Genomic DNA, 19,405 nt, shown 5'->3' on the forward strand with positions numbered 1-19,405 from the left:
ACAATTTTAAAAAAATAATAAAACGAGAGGACTAAATATACCCAATTTCAAGACTTACAGTAATTAAGACTGTATGGTATTGGCAAACAAACAAACAAACAAACCCACATAGATCAATGAAACACACTACGGTCCCAGAAATAGACCCACACAAATATGCTGAACTGATTTTTGGCAAAGGTACAAAAGTAATTCAGTAGAAGAAGGATAGCCTTTTCAACAAACAATACTAGAGCAACAGGACATCTACAAGTCAAATAAGAATAAGAATAATAAATCTCAGCCTAAATTCCACAACTTATTTTAAAATGAATTCAAAATGGGTCATAGACTTAATGTAAAATGTAAAACTCTAAAACTTTTAAGAAAAAAACATTAAGAAAATCCTCAGGGCTAAGCAAAGAGTTGACACCAAAAACAAGATTCATAAAAGGAAAAATTTATAACGGAACATCATCAAAATTAAAACCCTTTCCTCTGCAAAAGAACCTATTAAGAGAATGAGAAGACATCTACAGAATGGGAAGAAATATTTGCAAGCTATGTATTTCATAAAGGACTCATGTCTACAACATATAAAGGACTCTCAAAATTCAATAGTATAAAAGCAAATAATAATTAGAAAATGGGCAAAAGACATGAAGAAACATTTCACTGAAGAGCACATACAGATGGCAAAAAAGTACACAGATGTTCAACATCATTAGCTATTAGGAAAATGCAAACTAAAACCACAATAAAATAGCACTACACAGCTATTAGAATGGCTGAAATTAAAACAAACAAACAAACAAAAAAAAAAACCACCCAAATCCTGGTGAGGATGCAGAGAAGCTGGATCACTCACACATTGCTGGTAGGAATGTAAAATGGTATTAGCCACTCTGGAAAATATGTTAGCAGTTTCTTATAAAACTAAACATGTGATTACTATACAACCCAGCAATTTCACTCTTGGGCATTTATCCCAAAGAAATGAAAACTTATATCACAAAAGATCTGCAGCACATGAATGTCCATAGACAAATTAAGATCAGCGCATATGTCCTTCAAGAGCTAAATGGTTAGACAAACAATGGTATATCCATCCATGGGATACTATTCAGCAATAAAAAGGAACAAACTAATGATACACAAAACAACTTAGGGAATCTCCAGAGAACTCTGCTGAATGAAAAAAGATAATCCCCAAAAGTTATATCCTATATGATTATATTTATATAACATTTTTGAAATGATAAAATTTTAGAAATGGAGAACAGATCAGTGGTTGCCAGGGCTTAGAAACAGTGGGGAAGGGAAAGTGGTAAGAGGGAGGTGGGTATAGTTATAAAAGGCAACAGAAGGTATCATTGTGATGTTGGAACAGTTCAGTATGTTGACTGTGGTGGTAAATACACAAAGCTATACACACATGCACACATATACATAAGTGAGTACAACTAAAACTGGAGAAATCAGAATAAAATGGGATTGTATCAATGATGTCAATATCCTGGTTGTGATATTGTGCTATCATTTTGCAAAATACCACTGGGGGAACCTGGGCTCCCTGTATTCTTTCTTATAATTGCATATGAATCTAGAATTTCCTCAACAAATTTTCAATTAAAAAAATACAACTATGATGTCATCACACCTAAAAAAATAGTTTTCATTCTGATTATCTGGATGAAAGAATACATTTTAAAAGATTATGATTGGATAAACTCAATATGAAATGTACCTAGGAAAAATGTAAAGTTCTACAGTTAGATCCAGTCAATTAAATCAGTGAGGGAGACCTGTTTAGGGAGAGTGACCTGATGATTAGGGCACTCAAGGATTTAAGCAACACATCCTGATGTTGAATTACTGGGTATGTCTTTCTTCATGAGGGGGCGCCCAGGCAGGAAAACAGCAAGAGATGTCCCAACTTTTAGGTGGCCACATTATGTTAATGCAATAATTTGCTCTTGTGTGACTCTCTTCTACTTGTGAATTTCCATATCTAACTCAATTATGGGCAAAATCCTCGTTGTCATTCCTGTATCAAAATGAAAACAGCCGCTTCTTGGAGCACCTGGGTGGCTCAGTGAGTTAAGCATCTGCCTTCAGCTCAGGTCATGATCCCAGGGTCCTGGGATAACCCCCCCCCCCCCCGCCCCCCAGGCATCAGGCCCTCTGCTCAGCAGGGAGTCTGCTTCTCCCTGTCCCTCTGCCCCTCCCCTCTCCCCTTCTCCCCTTCCCCCTGCTCATGGGCTTGCTCTCTCTCCTCCTCTCTCTCCTAAATAATTAATTAAATATTTTTTAAAAGAAAAAGAAAACTGCTGCTTCTTTCTGAGCCCTAAAGTCAACATCTTTAATATCCTTATGCTATTCCTATAGTGTATTCCAAATTTCATCTTTGTTTTGCCCATGTTTATGTAGCACATATACATTGGGTATGAGAAGGAAAAACAGTAATGCCCATGAGCTACTGATGCCAGGCAACATTTACTAGAATTGCCTAGAAAGTATCATGGCACTGCATGAGGAAGGATTCATTTTCTGCTAGGGCACTAAATAGAAAATAGGAAATGATTCTACAAGATGGGAGCTCAAGCTGAAAGTGACTCTTTCCACTTTCGAAGGGTTAAAAAATCCTCTCCCACTGTTACAGAATGCTGACTGTGGACTTGAGAACACAATTAAAGGGAGAAAAGGAAACTTTGTTATCCACACAGCATTCTCATTAACAAGAAGTGTCATCAATCAGCCAGGAGCAATGTGTACTGAAGTCAAGTCTCTGAAGAAACCAGCTAATAAAGACTCTACCTGACGTAAATGGGCAAATGCAAAAACAAAGAATACAGCTGATCCTTAAACAACATGGGATTGAACTGTGCAGGTCCACTTATACACAGATCTCTTTTGATAAATAGTGTACAATTATTATCTCTTATGATTTTCTTAATAACATTTTCTTTTCTCTAGCTTATTTCATTATAAGAGTAGAGGATATAATACATATAGCATACAAAATATGTGTTAATCAACTATTTATGGTAAGACTTGGTAAGACTTCTGGTCAATAGCAGCCTATTAGTAATTAAGTTTTAGAGAAGGCAAAAGTTACACGGAAGGGCGCCTGGATTAGCATCCAACTCTTGTTCCAGCTTAGGTCATGACCTCGGGGTGGTGAGATCAAGCCCTGAGTCGGGCTCCGTGCTCAGCAGGGAGTCTGCTTCTCTCTCTCTCTCTCTCTCTCTCTCTCTCTCTCGCCCTCTCTCTCCCTCTCCCTCTCTGCTCCTACCTTTGCTCGTGCTCTCTCTCTCTCTAAAATTAATAAATAAAATCTTCTTTAAAAATCTAAAAAAATGTTATAATGGATTTTTTATAGCACCAGGATTGGTGTGCCGTTCAAGGCTCAACTGTATAGTCAAGGGGAAAGAAGAGGGTAAACTTGAAGTGTGAACAGGAACGACAGATTAGCCACAGTGAGGACGGTACAAAATTTGAAACAATTATATCTTCAGCCATGTTGGATGAGGGATCTCAACAGAGTTGGAGAGAGAAGCTGGAACCCTCTGTATAATTTTTTGGTTCCTTGTAAATATTTATGCTTTTGTTTCTATAGAACATTGTATTGTTCCCATTCTAGCAGTCTGACTCAAGGATGTGAAGAAGTATCACTGGGTGGAGCCTCTTTGGTGGTATTTCCAAGAGAGACTTGAGCCTCCTGACCGTGACCTGACTATTAAGATTGAGCGTGGGCAAAACTAAGCAACATATTTTGCACAGAGCTTCATTCACAAAGCTGAGCTCTCTCTCTCTTGCAGCCTATTAAGTGTTCTACTGCTGTTGTAAACAAATGACCACAAATTTAGTATCTTGTAAAACAACACAGATTTATTACATTACAGTTCTGCGGGCCAGAAGTCTGACACAGGTCTCCAGGGGCCTGTGAGTTGGCAGGACTGCATTTCTTCTAGAAGCTCCAGGGAAGAATCTATTTCTTTGCCATTCCAGCTTCTAGAAGCCGCCTACCTTCCTGCTCAAACCCCTTGTCCTCCATTTTCAATGTCAATAATGGCTGATTGAGTCCCTTTCTTGCTTCAAATTTCTCCTGCCTTCTCTTCTATCTTCCCATCTCTCTCACTGCATCCAGAAAAGGTTCTCGGTTTTTAAGGACTCGTGTATTAGATTGGGCCCACTCTGATAATAATCCAGGATAATCTCTCCATCTCAAGGTCCCATACATAATATTAATCACATCTTTAAAATTCCTTTTTCTAGGGGCACCTGAATGGCTCAGTCAGTTAAGCATCTGCCTTCAGTTCAGGTCATGATCCCAGGGTCCTGGGATAGAGCCCCACATCGGGCTCCGTGCTCAGTAGGGCCTGCTTCTCCCTTTCCCTCTGCCCCACCCTTTCCCCTCTCCATAGCTCATGCTCTCTTTCTCTCTCTCAGTAAATTCCTTTTTCCATGGAAGCTAACATATCACAGGTTCCAATAATTAGAGCATGTACATCTTGGGAGGACCATTTTTCTGCCTGTAACATGGGGCTTGCACTATAGAGGATACTGGCACTATAAACTGACGCTATGCGCTAAAATTCCTTCCTCAAACATAGTCAGTTATTGCAAGAGAATTACTTTGTATGTGACCAGAAGAAGAAAAGACCAACATGGCTGCCAAGCAGGCTGCTGGCATCACCTGCTGCTTGAGTTACTAGTGCCTACATACCAGCTTCAAAAGGTGTGCAAACAAATTCATGCCTCAGGAAAGTGACAGAATACTTCATGGTCTTAAAGTACAGGCTTTGATTCAGCAGCATCACATTACCCAGAAGCTTATTAGTAATACAGACTCTCAGGGCACCTGGGTGTCCCAGTCAGTTAAGCATCGGACTCTTGATTTCAGCTAAGGTCATGATCTCAGGGTTGGGAGGCCAAGTCCTGCGTTCAGTCCCCCGAGTCGGGCTCCGGGCTCAACGGGGAATATCCTCTCCCTTTCCCTCCGTCCTTCCCACCACCCTCATATAAACAAATAAATCTTAAAAAAAAAAAAGAAAGAAAGAAAGAAAAAAGAAATACAGACTGTCAGGCTGCAACCTCTGTCTTACTGAACCAGAATCTGCAATTTAACAAGATCCCCAGGTAATTCATATGCACAGTAAAGTTTGAGAAACATGGGTCCATTCTCAACCTTGGCTGCCCATTAGAATCACTAGGGAGATGGTTTTGTTTTGTTAAGTCTTATTTTATTTTATTTTTTAAAATATTTTATGTATTTATTTTGAGAGACAGAGAGAGAGTGTGGGGGGAGTGGCAGAGGCAGAGGGAGAGGGAGAATCTCAAGCAGACTACACACTGAGCCCGAAGCCCAAGGCTGAAATCAAGAGTCCAACTGAGCCACCCAGGCGCCCTGGTTAAGTTTTATTTTAAAATAATTTCAGACTTAGGGGCACCTGGGTGACTCAGTCAGTTGGGCATCTGGCTCTTGATTTCAGCTAGGGTCATGATCTCAGGGTCATGGCACTGAGCCTCCCAATGATGGTCTCCCTGCTCAGCCGGTAGTCTGCTTAAAAGATTCTCTCCCTCTGCCCCTCCCCCCACTCATTCACGTGCTCTCATTCTCTCTCAAATAAATAAATCTTAAAAAAAAGTAATTTCAGACTTAGAGAAGAGTTTCACAAATAGTACAGAGAGCTCCCATATACCCTCTACTTCAGCCTTCCATATGTACATAACCATAATATAATTATGAAAATTAAAATATTAACATTGGTACCATATCATTAATGAAGCTTCAGTCTTTATTTAAATGTAACCAGTTTTTCCCTTAATGTCCTTTCTTTTTTCCCCAGGAACCAATCCAGGAGCCCACATTTTGTTATATCTATTTAGTCTCCTCCAATCTGTTCTCAGACTTTGTCTTTATAACCTTACCTTTAAGAGTACTAATCAGGGAGAGGAATCCAAGATAGTGGAGGAGTAGGAGACTGTAATTTCGTCTGGTCCCGGGAATTCAGCTAGACAGCTATCAAATCATTCTCAACACCTGCGAACTCAACCGGAGATTAAAGAACAGCTGCAACTCTACAAATAGAAAAGCGACCACTTTCTGCAAGGTAGGACATGCGGAGAAGTGAATCCAAGGTGATACAGGCGAAGACAGACCTTGTGGGGAGGGAGCCTCCCTCAGCTGGCTACCGGCAAGTGAGAGAGCGGAGGTACACAAACTCGGAAATTTTAGAAGTCCGCTCCAGTTTGGGACACAGCTCAGGTGGCTAAGCGGTGGGGGGGCGGGGAGGGGTGGAAACCTCGCTGGGACAGCATTGTCTCAGGATCCTCTGGGTCACAGGAACACCAAGGGTGCCTGAGTGCGACAGAGCTCCCAGGTATCAGAGCAGGAAAGCCAGCTGCAAACAGTGAGCCCAGCAGGGGCCTCTCAGTTCGGGGTCGCCATAAACAGCGATTTGAGGCTCGGTGGGGCCACTGCTATTGGAGCAGGGGCCCAAAAGCTGCAGAACCAGTGAGATCCCCCTTCCTACCCCGGGAGGAGCGTGCCACAGAAGTCTGCCGGGTTTGGAGACTCAAAGGCGGGTGGAGTGCCTGAGATAGAAACGCTCCAGGGACCAGAGACTGGGAGGCGCCATTTTTATTCTCATCCTCTAAAGCTGTGGGAAAGCTTTCAGGGCACAAAAGCTACAGAGAACAAATTGGAGCAGATGACTTAGCCTGGCCCCTGGCAAGGGGGGTGCAATTCCACCTGGGGCAAAGACATTTGAGAATCAACGCAACAGGCCCCTCCCCCAGATCAGCAAGAACATCCAGCCAAGACCAAGTTTACCCATCAAGGAGAACTGCAAAACTCCAGTACTAGGGGAATATAGCACATAGAATTCACGGCTTTTCTCCCATGATTCTTAAATCTTTCAACTTTAATCATTTTAATTTTCTTTTTTTTTCTTTTTTTTTTTAATTTTTCTTCTTTCCTTTTCCAACCAACTTATTTTATCAACTTTTTTTAAATTTTTTAATCTTAATTTTTACATTTACATTCTATCCCTTCATTGTATTTAATCTTATTTTTGTTTATATATATGTTTTTCTTTTGCTAAAATTTTGGGATGCAGTTTCTTCTAACAGACCAAAATGCACCCAGAATCTAGTGTATGGCTCTGTTCTATTCACCCGCCTGATCATATTCTCTTTTTTTTCTTCTTTTTTTTTGTCTTTTTGTTTTGTTAAATTCTTTTTAATGTTCATCTTTATAGTTACATTCTATTCTTTCAGTGTATTTAATTTAATTTTGTATTTATAAGTGTTTCTTTCTTTACAATTTGAGATGTAGTTTCCTCTAACAAACTGACCAAAATATACTCAGGAGATAGTGTATTGCTCTGTTCTGTTCACCTGTCTGTTTATATCCCTACCTTTTTTTTATTATTATTATTGTTGTTGTTTTCTTTCTCTTTTGTTTTTTCTTTTCTTTTAATTTCCATTTGTACAGTTACATTCTATCCTTTTATTGTATTTAATTTTATTTTTGTACATATATAAATTTTTCTTTCTTTACAACTTTGGGATCCAGTTTTCTAAAAAACAGACCAAAATACACACAGAATCCAGTGAATTGCTCTATTCTGCTCACCTGTCTGATTATATTTGTGTTTTTTTTTCCTCCTAGTTTTGGGTCTCTTCTGATTTGTTTAGTGTATATTTCTCTGGGGTCATTGTTGCCATTTTAGTATTTTGTTCTCTTGTTCATCTGTTTTTCTCTGGACAGAATGACAAAATGGGAAAACTCACCTCAGAAAAGAGAACAAGAGGCAGTACTGACTGCCAGGGACCAATCAGTATGGACATAAGTCAGATGTCGGAACTAGAGTTCAGAATAATGATTATAAAGATACTAGCTGGGCTCGAAATAGAAAACACTAGAGAATCCCTTTCTGGAGAAATAAAAGAACTAAAATCTAACCAAGTCAAAATCAAAAAGGCTATTAATGAGATGCAATAACAAATGGAGGCTCTAAGTGCTAGGATAAAGGAGGCAGAAGAGGGAATTAGTGATATAGAAGACCAAATAATGGAGAATAAAGCTGAGAAAAAGAGAGATAAACAACTACTGGATCATGAGGGGAGAATTTGAGACATAAGTGATACCATAAAGCAAAACAGTATTAGAATAATTGGGATCCCAGAAGAAGAGGAAAGAGAGAGAGGGGCAGAAGGCATTTTGGAGCAAATTATAATGGAGAATTTCCCTAATCTGGGGAAGAAAACAGGCATCACAATCCAGGAGGCACAGAGAACTCCCTCAAAATCAATAAAAATAGCTCAACACCCGACATATAGTAGTGACACTTACAAATCTCAGAGACAAAGAGAAAATCCTGAAAGCAACTTGGGACAAGAGGCATGTAACCTACAAGGGTAGAAACTTTAGATTGGCAACAGACCTATCCACAGAGACCTGGCAGGCCAGAAAGGACCGACATGATATATTCAGGTGTGAAAGGAGAAAAATATGCAGCCAAGAATACTTTATCCAGTTAGGATGTCCTTCAAAATAGGAGTGATAAAAAGCTTCCAGGACAAACAGAAACTAAAAGAATTTGTGATCACCAAACCAGCCCTACAATAAATATTGTAAGGGGTCCACTAAGCAAAGAGAGAGACCAAAAGTAACATAGACCAGAAAGGAACAGAGACAATATACAGTAACAGTCACCTTACAGGCAATACAATGGCACTAAATTCATATATCTCAATAGTTACTCTGAATGTAAAGGACTAAATGTCCCAATCAAAAGACACCGGGTATCAGATTGGATAAAAAAGCAAGACCCATCAATATGCTGTCTGCAAGGGACTCATTTTAGACCCAAAGACACCTCCAGATTGAAAGTGAGGGGGTGGAAAATCATTTATCATGCTAATGGACATCAAAAGAAAGCTGGGGTGGCAATCCTTATATCAGACAAATTAGATTTTAAACCAAAGACTGTAATAACAGATGAGGAAGGACACTATATCATAATTAAAGTGTCTATCCAACAAGAAGATCTAATAACTAAATATTTATGCCCCTAACATGGGAGCAGTCAATTATATAAGCCAATTAATAACAAAATCAAAGAAACACATCAATAATAATACAATAATAGTAGGGGACTTCAACGTCTCTCTCACTGCAATGGACAGATCATCTAAGCAGAAGATCAACAGGGAAATAAGGGCTTTGAATGACACACTGGGCCAGATCGACTTCACAGATATATTCAGAACATTCCATCCCAAAGCAAAAGAATACACATTCTTCTCAAGGGCACATGGAACATTCTCCATAATAGATCACATCCTGGGTCACAAATCAGGTCTCAACCAGTATCAAAAGATTAGGATCATTCCCTGCATATTTTTGGATCACAATGCTTTGAAACTGAACTCAATCACAAGAGGAAAGTTGCAAAGAACTCAAACACATGGAGGCTAAAGAGCATCCTACTAAAGAATCAACCTGGAAATTAAAGAAGAGTTAAAAAATTCATGGAAACAAATGAAAATGAAAACACAACTGTTCAAAATCTTTGGAATGCAGAAAAGGCAGTCCTAAGAGGGAAGTATATAGCAATATGAGCCTTTCTCAAGAAACAAGAAAGGTCTCAAAAAAAAAAAAAAAAAAAGAAACAAGAAAGGTCTCAAATACACAATCTAACCCTACACCTAAAGGAGCTGGAGAAAGAACAGCAAATAAAGCCTAAACCTAGCAGAAGAGAAATAATAAAGATTAAAGCAGAAATCAATGAAATAGAAACCAAAAGAACAGTAGAAGAGATCAACGAACCTAAGAGCTGGCTCTTTGAAAGAATTAATAAGATTGATAAACCCCTGGCCAGACTTATCAAAAAGAAAAGAGAAAGGACCCAAATAAATAAAATCATGAATGAAGGAGGTCAGATCACAACCAACATTGAAAAACTATAAACAATTATAAGAACATATTATGAGCAACTATATGCCGGCAAATTAGGCAATCTGGAAGAAATGGATGCATTCCTAGAGATATATAAACTACCAAAACTGAACCAGGAAGAAATAGAAAACTGAACAGATCCATAACCAGCAAGGAACTTGAAGCAGTCATCCAAAATCTCCCAACAAACAAGAGTCCAGGGCCAGATGGCTTCCCAGGGGAATTCTATCAAACATTTAAAGAAGAATTAATACCTATTCTTCTGAAGCTGTTTCAAAAAATAGAAATGGAAGGAAAATTCCAAACTCTTTTTATGAAGCCAACATTACCTTGATCCCAAAACCAGACAAAGACCCACCAAGAAGGAGAATTACAAACCAATATCCTTAATGAACATGGATGCAAAAATTCTCACCAAGATACTAGACAATAGGATCCAACAGTACATTAAAAGGATTATTCACCACGACCAAGTGGGATTTATTCCTGGGCTTTAAGGTAGGTTCGACATCCACAAATCAATAGTGTGATATACTACATAAATAAAAGAAAGGACAAGAACCGTATGACCTCTCAACTGATGCAGTAAAAGCATTTGACATAGTACAACATCCTTTCTTGTTTAAAACTCTTCACAGTGTACATACATCAATGTCATAAAAGCCATCTATGAAAAACCCACAGCAAAGATCGTTCTCAGAAATGTGGGCACATGGAACATTCGGGAATGTGACAGAGATGTCCACTATCACCACTGCTGTTCAACATAGTACTAGAAGTCCTACCCTCAGCAATCAGACAACAAAAAGAAATAAAAGGCATCCGAATTGGCAAAGAAGTCAAACTCTCACTCTTTGCAGATGACATGATACTCTATGTGGAAAACCCAACAGACTCCACCCCAAAATTGCTAAAACTCATACTGGAATTCAGTAAAGTGGCAGGATATAAAATCAATGCACAGAAATCAGTTACATTTCCAAACACCAACAATGAGAGGAGAAATTAAGGAGTCAATCCCATTTACAATTGCACCCAAAACCATAAGATACCTAGGAATAAACCTAACCAAAGAGGCAAAGGATCTGTACTCAGAAAACTATAGAACACTCATGAATGAAATTGAGGAAGACACAAAGAAATGCAAAAACATTCCATGCTCATAGATTGGAAGAACAAATATTGTTAAAATGTCTAACGCTACCTAGAGCAATCTACACAATCAATGGAATTCCTATCAAAATACCATCAACTTTTTTCACAGAACTGGAACAAATAATCCTAAAATTTGTATGGAACCAGAAAAGACCCCAAATAGCCAGAGGAATATTGAGAAAGAAAACCAAAGATGGTGACATCACAATTCCGGACTTCAAGCTCTATTACTATGCTGTAGTCATTAAAATGGTATGGTACTGGCACAAAAACAGACACATAGATCGATGGAACAGAATAGAGAACCCAAAAATGGACCTTCAACTCTATGGTCAACTAATCTTTGACAAAGCAGGAAAAAACATCCAGTGGAAAAAAGACAGTCTCTTCAATAAATGGTGCTGGAAAAATTGGACAGTCACATGCAGAAGAATGAAGCTGGACCATTTCCTTACACTATACACAAAACCAGACTCAAAATAGATGAAAGACCTAAATGTGAGACAGGAATCCATCAAAATCCTTGAGGAGAACACAGGCAGCAATCTCTTCGACCTCGGCTGCAGCAACTTCTTGCTGGACACGTCTCCAAAGGCAAGGGAAACAAAGGCAAAAATGAACTATTGGAACTTCATCAAGATAAAAAGCTTTTGCACAGCAAAGGAAACAGTCAACAAAACTAAAAGGCAACCTATGGAACGGGAGGAGATATTTGCAAATGATAAATCAGATAAAGGGCTAGTATCCAAAATCTATAAAGAACTTAATCAAACTCAACACCCAAAGAACAATAATCCAATCAAGAAATGGGCAGAAACCATGAACAGACATTTCTGCAAAGAAGACATACAAATGGCTAACAGACACACGAAAAAGTGCTCAACATCACTCGGCATCAGGGAAATACAAATCAAAACTACAATGAGATACCACCTCACACCAGTCAGCATGGCTAAAATTAACAAGTCAGGAAACAACAGATGTTGGTGAGGATGCAGAGAAAGGGGAACCCTCCCACACTGTTGGTGGGAATGTAAGCTGGTGCACCCACTCTGGAAAACAGGATGGAGGTTCCTCAAAAAGTTGAAAATAGAGCTACCCTACAACCCAGCAATTGCATTACTGGATATTTACCCCAAAGATACAAATGTTGTGATCTGAAGGGGCATCTGCACCCCAATGTTTATAGCAGCAATGTCCACGATAACCAAACTATGGAAAGAGCCCAGATGTCCATTGACAGATGAATGGATAAAGATGTGGCGTGCGCACACACACACACACACACACACACACACAATGGAATATTACACAGCCATCGAAAAATGAAATCTTGCCATTTTCAATGACATGGATGGAACTGGAGGGTATTATGCTAAGTGAAATAAGTCAATCAGAGAAAGATAATTATCACATGATCTCACTGATATGTGGAATTTTTAGAAACAAGGCAGAGGATCATAGGGGAAGAGAGGAAAAAATGAAACAAGACGAAACCAGAGAGGGAGACAAACCATAAGAGACTCTTAATCATAGGAAACAAACTGAGGGTTGCTGGAGGGAGCGGGTGGGGGGATGGGGTAACTGAGTGATTGACATCGGGAAGGAGATGTGATATAATAAGCACTGGGTATTATATAAGATTGATGAATATCAGGCCTGTACCCCTGAAACAAATAATATATTATGTTAATTAAAAAAAGAGTACTAGTCAGTTGTTTTGTAGAATATTCCTTAATTTGAGTTTGTCTGATGCTTTCCCATCATTTGACTGAAGTAATACATTTTTGGCATGTATTCACAGGGAGTACATGATGTTAGTGTCTTATTATGGGTGATATTAACCTTGTCACTTGGTTAAGGTGGTGTCTCTATTCTAAAAGCTACCATTTCCTCTTTTATAATTAATAAATAACTTAGGGGATGCACTTTGACACTATGTGAATATTCTGCTTCTCAAACTTTTATCCATTAATTTTAGCACTTACTAGTGGCTATTATTTGCAACAATTATTGCTGTGGTATTCTAATTAACTGATTTTCTATCTATTAATTGGAATTCTGTAAGGAAGAGCTGTTCCTTCTCCACTATTTATTCACTCATTCATTCATTCATTCATTCATTCACTCATACAACTAATTATATTAGTATGGAGTCATGAATATTTATTTTATTCTGTTGTTACTTTGTTATTCAAATTATCCCAGCTTTGGCCGTTGGGAGCTCTTTCAGATTGGTTCTTGTGTCCTTTTTACTTACTCCCACTCCTCACTCTCTTTTTTCATGTTATTTTTATTAATAGAATTTTTATTTTTGGAATAATTTTGGATTTACAGAAAAAACTGCAGACAGTACACAGAGTTTCTGCATATCCTTCACCCAGCTTCCCCTAATACTAACATCTTACATAACCATGAAGTATTTGTCAAAACTAAGAAACCAACATTGGTACATTACCATTAACCAAACTCTACACTTCTTTGAATTTTGTGTTTTTCCACAAATGTTCCTTTTCCCAATCCGGGATCCAATCCAGGATACTCATTTCATTTAGGACTCTATCCTTTTTTGAGTACTTTCTTACTTACCACAAATGCTCTAGACTCGTCTTGCATTTTCTCAGCCCAGTCCTGGAATAATTCACTTCTCTAAGGAGTCCCAGCCAGAGAGTTTTGAAAAATTCCAATGCCCAAGAACCACCCTAGATTAATTAAGTCAGAATCTCTGGCTGTGAAACCCAGGCATTTATAGTTTTGAAAGCTCCCCAGGTGATTGCAATGCGCATTTGAGACTGAGTACCACTAATGCAGACCTTACCTCGCATTGCCAAAGGATAGTTGAAACTATAATGGTAAATTCCCAAACGCCAAAGACTTAAATATATTTCCCAGCAGGCTCTTATGTTCCCTGAAGACAAGGGACACAAATTCATTCTTCTATAATCAGCCCCCAAGCCCAGAACCCCGGCACATAGAAGGTACCAGAAATGCCAAATGAATGACAACTAAATAAGTGAATCAGGTCTTGACTCCCTTAGTGAAATTAGCCTCAGCCTGACTTCTTTTTTCCTAATCCCCTATCTATCGTACATTAGACATTTTTGCTGCTAAGTAAAGGCTGCCCACTGCAAAGCCCTTGGGCAAATTTTCCAAACAGAAATCCTTGTATCTCCTCCCTAGAATGATGCCAATGCTGACTTCCTCCCACTGGGTATACTGCCAGCTCCCCTCATTTGGGTCCCCTTCTGCCACTTCTACCTCCAACAGTCCTTAGAGCAAATGCTCAGAAAAGGTAGCAGCATCTTTATTCCCTGTACTTCTTCTGTGCTCCCTTCTCCTAACCTGCTTCAGTGTGTGAGCTTCTTCTGCAGAGAGATACAGAGGGCACGGGCCCTGGAACCAGCCAAACCAGAGTCAAATCCCAATTCTCCCACTTTCTAGATGTATGTATTTGGGCAAATTACTGAACCTCTCTGAATCTCTGTTTCATAGTACGTAAAATGGGGATAATACCACCTACTTTGCAGGATTATGAGAAGTCAAGAGAACATTTTTGCTAAACTAGAGCACAGTGTGAGCTCCGAAACAGCCACTGTGACTGTTGCTGCTGTTGTTATTGTTGCTGTCAGTAGTAGTAGTAGTGGTGGTAGTAGTAGTAGTGGTAGTAGTAGTACTAGAAGTGGCAGTAGCAGTAGTGGGAGTGGTGGTGGTGGTGGTGGTGGTGGTAGTAGTAGGGATCAGTTTCCTGAGTCACACACTATTATTTGGAAGGGACAGGGCAAGGCAAATGAATTCTATAAAGGTGAGCAAGAACTTCTACCCATCTGTCCAGGGATCTAGAGTAACTAATAGAAGTTCATTTAGAATTTGCAGAATTCATTGCAATCACCTACATCAACCAGAGGAAATGGTCAAAACTGCACAAAGGCAAACTCAGTTAAAGCAATTATTTGCTGACAACACCATCTGCTTATGCAACCCACAGATAATAATAATTAACATGGGGGTGGCGCATGTTGACGTCTTCAGAGTGCTTTCGTTTGCAGCATCTCATTTAATTAAAACACCTCCCAATCTCAAGGTGGCTATTTTATTTTTAACCATTTCACTGATGAGGAAAATGAAGTTGCATGATATAGTCACTGAGCTAGCAGGCAATGGAATCAAAACTCACACAAGTCCCTCGCACGGACATCCTTGCGGCTTCCACTACTGGTTTGTTTTTGTTTTTTTCTGTATAGGTTTATTGGTGGCAGAAGAGCACACTCATTTCCAGGTCTGTTTGAAATAGGTGTTTTCAGGAAGGGCTTAAAAGACTGGACAGCTTCACTGAAGAAAATGTCAAATTTAAAAATGGGGGAAGGGAGTCAGAAGGTACCAATTTCCAGTTTTAAGTGAAATAGGTAAGTCCTGGGGATGTAATGTACAGCATGGTGACTATAGTTAATACTGTATTGCATATTTTAAAGTATTTAAATAGCACTGTATTGCATCACAAGAAAAAAAATGTGTGATTGTCACCAGCTAGACTGCAAAACCTGACATTTACTGCCCACCTGCTTGTATTCATTAACCTTTGTCTTACATATTTCCTTAAGCTCTCTTTCTGGCTTACCTCTTAACTCAGGCAAATGAAACCCAAAACCACCCGCAGGGGATGGCGATGGCCCTAACAACAGCTCCTACTGCCCCAGACCACCCAGACTGTTTGAGCCCAACTCCAGGCGAGTGCCTGTGCAGACAGACCATGGAGTGACGTCTGGAATGACTGGCAATTACCTTTACCTCACTGTAATACTAAAATCCCCGCCCAAGGAGGAGCACACGCCACATTTACATAACAAGCACTGTGTGCCTAGGCCTAACTCCTTAAGCGCCTATGCACCCTTACGCCCACCTCTACACACCGGTGACAGGGCTTTCCTATCCAAATTATTCATTCTAACTCTAAACAAAAGGAACCCATCCACCTGGGGGAGTTACCACTTTGGAAGCCATTTGCTGTGATCTCCGTATTTGCGGCAAATAAAAGTTTTCTTTGTGCAACAAATTAAGTTGGTGCAGTTTCTGACTCACCAAGGAGCCAACTCACGTTTGTTCGGTTACATAACTATGTATGGTGATGGATGTTAACTAGATTTATTATGGTCATCGTCTTGCAATATATACAAATACCAAATCATTATGGTGTATACCTGAAAGTAATATAATGTTATATGTCAATTATACCTCAATAAAAGGAAAAAAAATCTGAAAAAAAATGCTTAGCCTTCCCCTTCTCATTTGGCCTCCCCACTTCTCCCTTCTGGCAAGTTGTTTCACCAGCTAGTCAGTCAGCTAACTAACCAAATAACCAATATGATTAGCCTGTGCTAGGAGCTGTGAGGACACCAGAAAAGATGTCCAGACCAGTACAGGAAAGAGAAGTAACCCACCTAAGCAGAGTATGTGGGGTCAAGGGTCAAAGGAAAGAGAAGTCTGGGAAGAGTCTAAAGGAGGAGGGAACGACATGACAATGAGAGTATGGGCTTGAAGTGGGGAAAGGAACTGAGATGGTGCTTTGGTAGGAAATAACAATCATAAAAGCTGAGAGGAGGAAATGAGGGTGTTACCGGTCAATTGTGAAGACAGCAGCTACCTGTGGTTCATATTTGTTGTCAAGAAGCAGTGGAGAATAGGGTTGAGGCCTGAATGTGCTAGGTCATGAAACAAACAGCGACTTGAATGCCATGTGCTGAGCAATCGGGAGTTGAGAAGGTTTTTGAGCTAGGAAGGGACACTATAAATTTGATGTTAAAGACAATTCTAAACATTTGCAAATTGCTTTAGACTAATTTGTTGCCTGATTTATTTATTATTATTATTTTTTAAAGATTTTATTTATTTACCTGACAGAGATAGAGACGCCAGTGAGAGAGGGAACACAAGCAGGGGGAGTGGGAGAGGAAGAAGCAGGCTCATAGCGGAGGAGCCTGATGTGGGACTCAATCCCAGAACACAGGGATCAAGCCCTGAGCCAAAGGCACACGCTTAACGACTGTGCCACCCAGGCGCCCCTGTTGCCTGATTTAAAGTAAAACAATTAGTCCTCAGTGTTTAAAATAAAAAAAAGAAAGAAAGAAAAGACAAGGTACTCAAGGCTCCCACAAACACTGCAAAGTGCCCAGTACCTTGGAGCATTAAAATTAGAAATTTCTCTTGAAGGTGTTTTGGCAGGAAGAAACATCAAAGACTAAGGAGCTTCAATTTTGGAACAACAAAGCATGTAGGTACAAGCAGCCAGGAGTGGAGCAGAGAAAATTATGTAATCTTACTGGTAGGGAAAATGCCCCAAACCAAAATTTTTTAAATGCTATGGAGTACCTAACTACTTTTTCTGCAGTGACCAGAGAAATCCAATTTTTATAAGTCTTATACCCAATATTAAGGTTGCAAATTAAGCCTTTTTATTCATGTATATTCTGTTAGAATCTTTATTTTACTTTAACCTGTCCTTACAGTTAACATCTCCAAGGCACACACAGAATGACCAAGATAACCATGTTGTTCCTTTTAAAATCAGAGGAGATAAATAATAAAATGCATGGAGCTCTGCTATCTTTAGACTGTTTTGATACTTTAATCTTTCCAATTTGTTCTGTGATCATTAGGAAAGAGATTTCCAAACAGAATGTAGGCTTTTGCTTTGAGAGTGGGGATGAAGGTTTAAGACGTGAGAAACCTTTTTAAAAACAGACATAAGATGTTCTACACGTATACTTAAATTCCAAACTCTGCTAAAGTATTTTTCACCTTCTTAACCTATATTTGAATCCCAAGCTATTGACTATATTCTAATTCATTCTTACCTATGAGTAAACAAGGAATCAAGGCGTAGAAAAACCACATGATAAGACTTGTCAAGATTTCTTCTAAAACCACAAGAGGGTCTGTGTTGGCAGATTCAGCTCGACCTGGGACATAGTTTCCTTCCAGAATGAAGCATTCAGTCCATCTCAGCCATCCTTGCTTCAGAATGCAGATGTTGGAGCTGAGGTCTGAGCTGCCCTGAAGACTGAATTGTTCTAGAAAAAGGAGGCAGCCCAGACGGCTCAGAAGGGGCGGGCTATGCAGCTCCCCCCTTTCTGTCCAAACCCAGTATTGCATCAGAGGGAGTGGCCTAGGAGAGTTCCAGAGAAAAACTAACTCTGAGGAGCTTGAGAAATCTGCCTAGGAAAGATAGCTCATCAAGGCTGTATCCTGGGGGACCCTGGATGTCCCTAGAAGCCTCACTGGTGGTGAGATAGCAAGATTATTTTACCCTCTCCTCAAATAGCTATCCTCTTCTGAGTCTCCATCTTGTGAGTTCATTCAAGCTGGGGACTTACTAGCTCCTTTTGCAACATACTCCAGAAAAAATATAGAAGTTAAAAAAAATTTTTGAATATCTTTTAAGAAGTCAGAAGGTGAAGATTATAGCTTTATATTTGCTTATATTTGCAAAAAGAAAACTTGGAAGGAGATACAGAAACTAACAAGATCGGTTACCTTGGAGCAGAGAGAGTAGGAATCAGCAAGATGGAAGAGAAAAATACGACCAAGACTCCTTGCAGTATATCTTTCTTTGGGGGCTTTTTTTGAACATTTTTTTTTTTTGGTAAAATACACATAACATAAAATTTACCTTCTTATTTAAAAAATTTATTTAAATTCAACTTAATTAACATATACTGTATTGTTAGTTTCAGAGGTAGATTTTAGCAATTCGCCAGTTACATACAACACCCAGTGCTCATTACTTCAAGTACCCTCCTTAATACCTATCACTCAGTTACCCCATCCCTCCACCCATCCCCTCTCCAGCAACCCTCAGTTTGTTTCCTATAGTTAAGAGTCTCTTACGCTTTGCTTCCCTGTTCTCTTCTTCTTTTATTTTCCTTCCCTTCCCCCATGTTCATCTGTTTTGTTTCTTAAATTCCACATGAGTGAAATCATATTGTATTTGTCTTTCTGACTTCCTTCTTAACCTTTTTCAGTGTACAGTTCAGTGGTATTAATATATTCAAATTGTTGTGCAACCATCACCACCATCCGTCCCTATAAATCTTTTCACCTTGTAAAACTGAAACTCTATACCAATTAAACAGTAACTCCCCATTCTCCCCTCCCCTTAGCCCCTGGCAACCACCATTATACTTTCTGCCTTTATGATTCTGACTACACTAAGTATCTCATATAAAAGGAATCATGCAATTACTTGTCTAAGACTGACTTATTTCACTTAGCATAATGTCCTCAAGATTCACCCTTATTATAGCATAT

At 39.3% G+C, this 19,405-nt stretch overlaps 1 protein-coding gene across 2 annotated transcripts in view; it reads right to left on the bottom strand.

Moving 5' to 3' along the window:
• Positions 1–18,781, bottom strand: part of IL20RB (interleukin 20 receptor subunit beta) — a 42,444-nt gene extending 23,663 nt beyond the window's left edge. For both annotated transcript variants that reach the window (XM_026497099.4, XM_057315876.1), the window contains exon 1: positions 17,953–18,781. In XM_026497099.4, the coding sequence (XP_026352884.2) occupies positions 17,953–18,250 (298 nt within the window). In that variant the 5' untranslated portion in view covers positions 18,251–18,781. The remainder of the gene's footprint in view (positions 1–17,952) is intronic.
• Positions 18,782–19,405: the final 624 nt, after the last annotated feature.

The sequence above is a fragment of the Ursus arctos genome, unplaced genomic scaffold (assembly GCF_023065955.2).
Source record: "Ursus arctos isolate Adak ecotype North America unplaced genomic scaffold, UrsArc2.0 scaffold_20, whole genome shotgun sequence".
Taxonomy (NCBI): domain Eukaryota; kingdom Metazoa; phylum Chordata; class Mammalia; order Carnivora; family Ursidae; genus Ursus; species Ursus arctos.